The 8,634-nt window shown below is 42.3% G+C and overlaps 1 protein-coding gene across 1 annotated transcript; it reads left to right on the top strand.

The window, feature by feature from the left end:
- Window positions 1-6,154: 6,154 nt before the first annotated feature.
- LOC124506470 (olfactory receptor 9I1-like) lies at window positions 6,155-7,099 on the top strand. Its single transcript, XM_047072541.1, has one exon. It carries the CDS (start codon window positions 6,155-6,157, stop codon window positions 7,097-7,099), a length of 945 nt encoding a protein of 314 aa, XP_046928497.1.
- The last annotated feature ends 1,535 nt before the right edge of the window (window positions 7,100-8,634 follow it).

The following is an 8,634-nucleotide window of genomic DNA, read 5'->3' as shown; positions in this document are numbered from 1 at the left end:
GAGAGAGAGAGAGAGAGATCACAAGCAAGGGAGGGGGCAGAGAGAGGGAGGAAAGAGAGAATCCCAAGCAGGCTCTGCGCTGTCAGCACAGAGCCTGACGTGGAGCATGAACTCACAAACCCCAAGATCATGACCTGAGCTGAAATCAAGAGTTGGACACTTAACCAGGGCACCTGGGTGGCTTAGTTGGTTAAGCATCCGACTTTGGCTCAGGTCATGATCTCACCACTCGTGGGTTTGAGCCCTGCATCAGGTTCTGTGCTGACAGCTCAGAGCTGTGTCTCCCTCTCTCTCTGCTCCTCCCCCACTTTCTCTCTCTCTCTTTCTCTCTCTCTCTCAAAAATAAATAAACATTAAAAAAAGAAAGGAGCTGGACACTTAACCTACAGAGCCACCCAGCCTCCCCTCACTAGGTAAATTTTAGAAAATATATTCCGCCTAAGCGTGAAAGCATATATTTGTCTTTCTCTGACTGACTTATTTTACTTAACATAATACTCTCCAGCTCCATCCACGTCATTGAAAATGGCAAGATTTCATTCTTTTTCATGGCTGGGTAATATGCATATATATATATATAGGCATATATATATGCCTATATATATATATGTGTGTGTGTGTGTAGTATATGACCACATATGTATAAATAAGATATATATATGGGGCACCTGTGTGGCTCAGTCGGTTAAGTGTCCAACTTCGGCTCAGGCCATGATCTTTCGGTTTGTGAGTTCAAGCCCTGCGTTGGGCTCTGTGCTGGCAGCTGGGAGCCCAGAGCCTGCTTTGGATTCTGTGATTCTGTGTCTCTGTCTCTCTCTGTCCCTCCCCCACTTGTGCTCTGTCTCTCTCTCTCTCCTTCAAAAAAAAAAAAAAAAATATATATATATATCACATCTTATTTATCATAGGGGAAGAAAAGAGAGAGGAAAACCAAGAAATAAACTCTTAACTATGGAGTACAGACTGATGGTTACCAGAGGGGAGGAGGGTGGGGGGATGAGTGAAATAGGTCATAGAGGTTAAGGAATGCACTTGTGAGGAGCACCGGGTATTTCGTATGGAAGTATGGAATGACCACATTATACACCTGAAAATATATTATACTGTATGTTAACTAACTGGAATTTAAATAAAAACTTAAAAGATATATGTAAACAGTTTCATGGGGCAGGGATGGGGGACTAGACTGCAGAGCTTAGACCCAAGACTTCACTGTAAATCACTACACTTCCCTGTGATGACACTGGAGGAGGGATTCATCTTACATACTAGAGCTTTGGCTTTGGAATAAGACAGACCTGGGTTAGAATCTGGGCTTTTAGGGAGGGCTTAGCTGGCAAAGTTGGTATAGCATGAGACTCTTGATCTGGGGTTGTGAGTTCGAGGCCCATGTTGTGTAGAGATTATTTAAAAAAAAAAAAAAAAGAATCTGGGCTTTTTCACTGACTAGTTGAGTGACCTTGGACAAGTTACCTCTTCACATTCAATTTCCTCCAGGACAAAATATTGCCTGTCTTATGGGTCATTGTGAGGATTATATGAGACAATGTATACAGGATGTTTAACATCCTGATCAGCACAGAGAAGTTGCTCAATAAATGGATACCAAGATTAGGAAGAGCACCCGAATTCTGGGCTTGGGGAGACCAGGGTTAAGATCTAAATATCTTTGGGGCCCCTGGGTCGCTCAGTCTGTTAAGCATCAGACTTCGACTCAGGTCATGATCTCACAGTTCATGAGTTGGGGCCCCGTGTCAAGCTCTGTGCTGACAGCTCGGAGCCTGGAGCCTGCTTTGGATTCTGTGTCTCCCAATCTCTCTGCCCCTCTCTGCTGTCTCTCTCTGTCTCTCAAAAATAAACATTAAATAAATATAAATATATATATATATATATATATATATATATATATATATATAAACATCTTCTTTTTCCAGCTGTGAAACCACAGGCAAAATATTTAATGTCTGTAAACCTCAGTTTCCTCTACTATAAAATAAAAACAAATATTTTCTCTTCTAATGTCATCAGATTGGAATGAAATAAACCCCTCACGGTGCTCAGCGTGCTTCCTGACTCAGGGCAAGAACTCAGTAAATATTGACAATAATATCTTTAGACCAATCCCAACAAGGTGAGGAAAGTTAACTTTGTGGAGCTCCTTCGCTGTCCCCGGTGGACACAACCTCGGCAAGAAGGAGAAACAAGAGTTAGGGAGAAGGTTCCAAGTGAAAGTAAACACAAGATTTAAGACCCAGGTCCTTTCTGAAGGCTTCCTCCTGGGTAAGATCGTCTCTCTCTCCCCATCCCCTCCGGAGATCTCATATTCATCTGCATTACATATTATAATCAAAATATATCACAAGTAATAATGTCAACCCATAAGTGTCCCTAAGCTTCCTAAAATGTCTGCTGGCCATAAACCTTGGCTTTCCCTCCTGGAAGCTGTTCTGGGTTCAGGGAGTTTGTAGCCATCCTCTCCTCTGGGCCCAATCCAAGCTGCTGGTGCCCCAACCCCCTTCTTAAACAAGATCACACAAAACTGGGTGTTACTAGCTGGTTCTGAAATTCTTCCTTCTGGGAAGTATTCTGGAAATTGCATTTCTAGAAAAAAAGCGAATTCTACCACATTAGGGAAAAAATCCATTCTAACTTTTAAAAAAAATTGTTAATGTTTTTATTTATTTTTGAGAGATAGAACGAGTGGGAGAGGGGCAGAGAGAGAGAGGGAGATACAGAATCTGAAGCAGCCTCCAGGCTCTGAGCTGTCAGCACAGAGCCTGATGCAGGGCTTGAACTCACAAGCCGTGAGATCATGACCTGAGCCAAAGTTGGACACTCAACCAACTGAACCACCCAGGCGCCCCCATTCTAACTTTTCAAAAACCCATTATTTATTTCCTATTTTATCATTGAGCAAATTGGGATTATAACTGGTTAAGCAGTTTCTTCAAGAACATACCAAAGGAGGGATATGGCCCAGCTAAGTCTGCCTTTACCCAAAAAGAAAGAAAAGCCATGAACCACCAAAAAACTCCAAAGTCAAACTTAGTCCCCTTTCCCCATGTAAGTTGAGTATTTGCCTGATAATCTCAGAAATGCTATGATTTTAACAGTTGAGACTTGGGTCTGTAGAAAAAGTAATTTGCTCCCCTAAGGGGACAGCATGATGTGAAGCAAAGACCACAGAATTTGGAGGTAGAGAGTCCCAGATTCAAATGTTGCTTCTGTTTCTTCCTAGATGTCTGGCAAGTTGGGTAACCTCCTTAACATCACTGAGCCTTGCTTTGCTCATCCATAAAATAGCCAAGGCTGTACCCAACTGTCAGGGCTGCTGAAAGGATTAGAGTCGAAGTATGAGATGGACCCTAATGCATGTGGCACAAACCCAGAGTGGCTGCAGCTGTAACCCAGTGACCTGGGCCACCCACTCTCCAGTCATGTGCATTGAACAGTCTTATCTCCGAATCAAAGGGAACCCCAGGACCTCACCACGAGATGGACAGAAAACGGTGTATGATGATTTCAGAATTAGAGATTGAGAAAGATGTTGAAATTAGCTGAGCTTTGCAGGACGGATCTGATTATCTAAAGAACTGCAGAGATATTCTTTTCGTTTCATCAATCATAAAAACGCAGTTAAGTATGGGAAAGCAGCAAAACAAATTCATAGCAAAGAGCACAGAATTTGCTATCAAACCACTATCATTTAGAACCCAGCTCTTCCATTTATTAAACTAGGTCACCTTAAACAAATTCATCTCCCAGAAGTTCAAATTCCTTACTAGTAAAAAAAAAAAAAAATTAAAAAATAAATAAGACAACAACCCTCAAAGGGCTGTTTCCAGGATACAATAAAATGATTTTTACAAAGCCTCACCATCTTTAGCAGAATGGTTAAGTAAATGTGCTGTAAGCATACCAAGGAGACCATAGCAAAATCAGAAATAAAAAACTAGGCTTACCTATATGACATGGACAAATCACAAAAACATAGTGCATATGGGGAAAAAAACAAAACAGGACTTACAGCACAAGATCATGTATACAAAATTTAAACCGCACCAAAATCACTGTCTTTTTTAAAGATACACATATTTTTAAATCAATATGAAAGGACGAAGTGTAGGAGGATATATATTTTGCATACACTAGATTGCGTACCTGTGAGGAGCAGGAGAAGGATTGGGGATGGAGAGAGAAGGAGGGAAAAATAATAAAGTGAAAAAGAGCCTTGCCTTGATCAATAATGATGATTTATCTGGAACTGGCAAGTATGATTACTCAATTTCAGACTTAAGATCCCGTAAGTAACTACAAATCACTTGAAATAGTGCCTGCGTATTTTATTTACTCAGTAGTTTGTAGCTAAGGAGTATGCAGGTTATAATAGGAAAATCCTTCCAAAAACCTCATTTAACCCATATACCTAGACATACGCATCATGATTTGTGAGAGACGTAAAAACTTCAATGATCATATAGCCTAGCCCCGCCATTTTGCAGAACTGAAAGTAAAGTCCAAGGAAGGAAAGTGAATTTTCAAGGTTACTCAGCTAGTTAGTGTCTGTCCTAGAGGTGACAACCGTTGAAATTGACCATACAAGAAAGCCTTCCAAAGAAGCTAACTCATCTCCAGACCTAGCTGCTGGAGTCAGGTGTGGGGAACAGCTTCAGGAGACCATGTTTTATATGACATGTCAATGTCTCTCTTTCACTAATGACCTCTGATTCAAGCTGGAGGAGACTCCCAAGATTAAAATGGTAAAGACTAGGGGTACCTGGCTGGCTTAGTCAGAAGAGCATGAGACTCATGATCTCAGGGTTGTGAGTTCAAGCCCCACATTGGGTGTAAAGATTGCTTAAAATAAAAATAAATAAGTAAACTTAAAAAAATAAGTGATAAATACATTAGGTAAAATAGTAAAGGAGCACCTGAGTGGCTCAGTTGGTTGAGCATCCGACTTCAGCTCAGGCCTGATCTCACTGTTCATGAGTTCAAGCCCCACGTCAGGCTCTGTGCTGACAGCTCAGAGCCTGGAACCCACTTCAGAGTCTGTGTCTCTCTCTCTCCCTCTCTGACCCTCCCCCACTTACACTCTGTCTCTCTCTCAAATATAAACATTAAAAATTTTTTCAATGGTAAAGATTAAAGAGAAAGACTTTTATTTCTTTTTTGTTATTACTGAGATATAATTGACATATAACATTGTGCAAGCTTCAGGTGTAAAGTGTGTGGTTTGATTCATTTATAAGCTGCGATATGATCATAGTGTTGGCTAACGTTCCATCACTTCCCATAATGATCAAGTGTTCTTTTGTGGTGGGAACAAGTAAGAACTAGTCTCTTAGCAACTTTGAAGTTTGTAACACAATATTGTTGGCTATAATTCAATGTCTACCATACAATGTTGTTGACTACAGTCACTCTGATGTACATTAGATCTCCAGAACTCGTATCTGCCAGTTCCAAGTTTGTACCCTTAAACTACATCTTTTAATACCATCTGACTAAGTAGTTTTTGAATGCATGCTGAATAATTACGTCACAAGAAAAGAAAGCACATCGGTGGGTGACATGAGGGAATACTCAACGTAAAGAGCAGATTCGTCATCCTCCAACTTCTGAAAGCCTTTTATGAGAAGAAGGAATTAAATTTGCCGTGCGTGTCTGGAAGGGGTAAAACTAAAACCAATGTGTTGAAGACGAAGAGAGAGAGGAAACCGATCCAAAATGAGCATTAACGGGTAGAACTGTCCACAGATGGAGGTTCATACAGTAGCTAGATGACCAAGCAGAAGGTACGTGGTACAGGACACTTCAGCATCCCATGGGGATTAGGACACTTGCTGACCAGGTTCTTTCCAAATCTGAATCTCTGTGTCTCTTGTCTTCACAGGAATTTCCAAATACAAACCCAAATTAATTTGAATCAGAAACACCAGCTCAGGGCTCAGCTCCAAAACACGTGGAAGAAACATAGATGCCCACAGAGACTCGGCCACGTACAGGATTTCCCAAAAACAAGCTCTATAAGTTGGCCCAGAAATATAAAGCTAACTTCTACCATAGAAAGAATCTGTCCTTCAATTCTGGGATGTTGTTGTTGTTGTTGTTGTTCATTCTCACCCTCAGATCAATTGTCTATATTGAATCCATGGACACGAATAATCTTACTACGGTAACAGAGTTCATTCTCGTGGGCTTTACTGACTACCACATGTTGGAGATTCCCCTCTTCCTGACGTTTCTCATTTTCTATATCGTCACCCTTCTGGGGAATGTGGGGATGATCGTTCTGATCCAAGTTGATGTCCAACTCCACACGCCCATGTACTTCTTCCTGAGCCACCTCGCCCTGCTGGATGCCTGCTACGCCTCAGTCATCACTCCTCAGATCCTGGCCACACTGGCAACAGGCACGACGGTCATCTCCTATGGCCAGTGTGGTACTCAGTTCTTTTTCTTCACCTTCTGTGCAGGCACAGAGTGTTTCCTGCTGGCAGTGATGGCCTATGACCGCTATGTTGCTGTTAGCAACCCACTGCTCTACACTGTAGCCATGAATCCTACAATTTGCTGGAGTTTGGTGGTGGAAGCCTATGTCTGTGGGATGTTAGGGTCCATTGTGCGTACCACATGCACCTTCACCCTCTCCTTCTGTGACCACAATCAGATCAACTTCTTCTTCTGTGACCTCCCGCCCCTGCTGAAGCTCGCCTGCAATGACACAACAAACACTGAGATTGTCATTGTCTTCTTTGGCAACTTTGTGATCTTAGCCAATGCCTTGGTCATTCTGATATCCTACCTGCTCATCATAAAGGCCATTCTGAAGGTGAAGTCTCCAGGTGGCAAGGCCAAGACTTTCTGCACATGTGCCTCCCACCTCACCGCTGTGGCCCTTTTCTTTGGGACCCTCATCTTCATGTATCAGCGGAGTGGCTCGGGCAAGTCCCTGGAGGAAGACAAGGTCGTGTCTGTCTTCTACACTGTGATCATCCCCATGCTAAACCCTCTGATCTACAGCCTAAGAAACAAGGATGTGAAAGCAGCCTTCAGAAAGGTCACTGGTAGACTCCAGGTGTCCCTGAGTGTGTAGATATGAGTGATAGGACCTTACCTCCTGGTCCATTTTCTTCCCATATCAATATATCCTAACAGGCACCAGCACTCTATGCAACTTAGCCCCACAAATAGAGAGAAGGTAGATGGGTGTCAGCAGGCACACAAGAAAAACTGCAAATATGGTAAAATTCATTTCCAGCAACCCCATGGTGCTTTCTTCTTCTCCCCATCTCGCACCTCCAGCCCATTTCTTAGCATACAAGAGTCTTATGATACTGCCTGATATCTTCACTTACAGAATGTCAGGGGCCCAGGGGGCCTTGAGTTTATCTCATCTCACCCCAAGTCTTTGCAGCTGTCCTTGGCTTTCCCATCCTTTCCTTCTCATTTTTTTCCTCCCATTAATACTGCCTTTTTCTATGTCAAAGATTCTGTCTGGGGCTTCTAGTGATCAATACTAAATAGTCTTTTGTCTTCTTTTAATAGATGAGTGATCACCTCAGCAAGCAGGGAGTGCTATATAAGACAAATCTGAGTCTCTAAGTGGCCAAGGGAAGGGAGTGTTTGAGAAACAGTCCTTTCTCCTCACCATTCTAGTCCCTGGTCACTTTCCTTCTTGCTCATGCCACAACAATGGAATTGGCAAGCTGCCTTTCCACCTGATCACATCCCACTGGCTTTGCTGTTCCTGCTGTGTAAGGTTACTCTGACATCTCCAAGATGAACTGAAGCCACCTTACCTTTGGCTCCTCAAAGGCCAACTCGCTGGTTTCTGCGGGACACGACGCATTGCTTCTCCTCTCTATTCCCATTGCCTGCCTTGTAGCAAGCCTCCCATTTCCAGGAACAGCAATGTTAGAGAACAAAGACAGGTATAAGGAAAACATTAAACCACACATTATCTTCGCTGGCAGAAGGTCTAGTAAGAGGGGGAATAACTAAAGCCTCTATTTAGTTAAAGAGACCGCAAAAACCCTTCAGGGCAAATTCTGCTTTGCTCCTTAGGGAACTCACCCCAAATCCAGAGTCCGGACCAAATGAGCTCTCAATAATTACTTTTGAACAGATTTTTATGGCCCATGCATGGTCTCATTTGAGCCTCATGGAAACTCCGTAAAGCAAATAAGAAAGACAGGGCTGAATAGAAGATTCCTATTTTGCAGTGAAGAGAATGCTTTCTCATAGTCCCTTTGGACCTTTGCTTAAAGTCTCTTTGTTCAGCATATACAGCAGGAGACAAGGCACAGCTTTCAGACTCAGGCTTGTATCTGAATCCCGATTCTCCCACTAATTCACTGTGAAATGTACCGTAAAGGGCTTCATTTCTCAGATCTTAATTTTCCTCAGGTCTGAAACAAATGTAACAACTCCTAATTCAAGAGCATATTGTAAAAATTAAATGAGGTAAGGGGCGCCTGGCTGGTTCAGTCAGAAGAGCATGCAACTCTTGATCTTGGGGTTGTAAGCTTGAGCCCCACGTTGGGTATAGAGCTTCCTAAAAACAAATAAATAAACTTAAATAAAAAAAAAAGGTAAAATCTTAAACTAAATAAATAAGTGAGGTGATGA

Source organism: Lynx rufus, unplaced genomic scaffold, assembly GCF_022079265.1.
Source record: "Lynx rufus isolate CCGP_SWC_20201006 ecotype Redwood Valley unplaced genomic scaffold, mLynRuf1.p SCAF_9, whole genome shotgun sequence".
NCBI classification, from domain to species: Eukaryota; Metazoa; Chordata; class Mammalia; order Carnivora; family Felidae; genus Lynx; species Lynx rufus.
This window is presented reverse-complemented; position numbering and strand designations above follow the sequence as displayed.

Bases quoted from the DNA above. Each gene is read 5' to 3' on its own strand.
- LOC124506470 (XM_047072541.1), top strand. From the start codon at position 6,155: ATGGACACGAATAATCTTACTACGGTAACAGAGTTCATTCTCGTGGGC.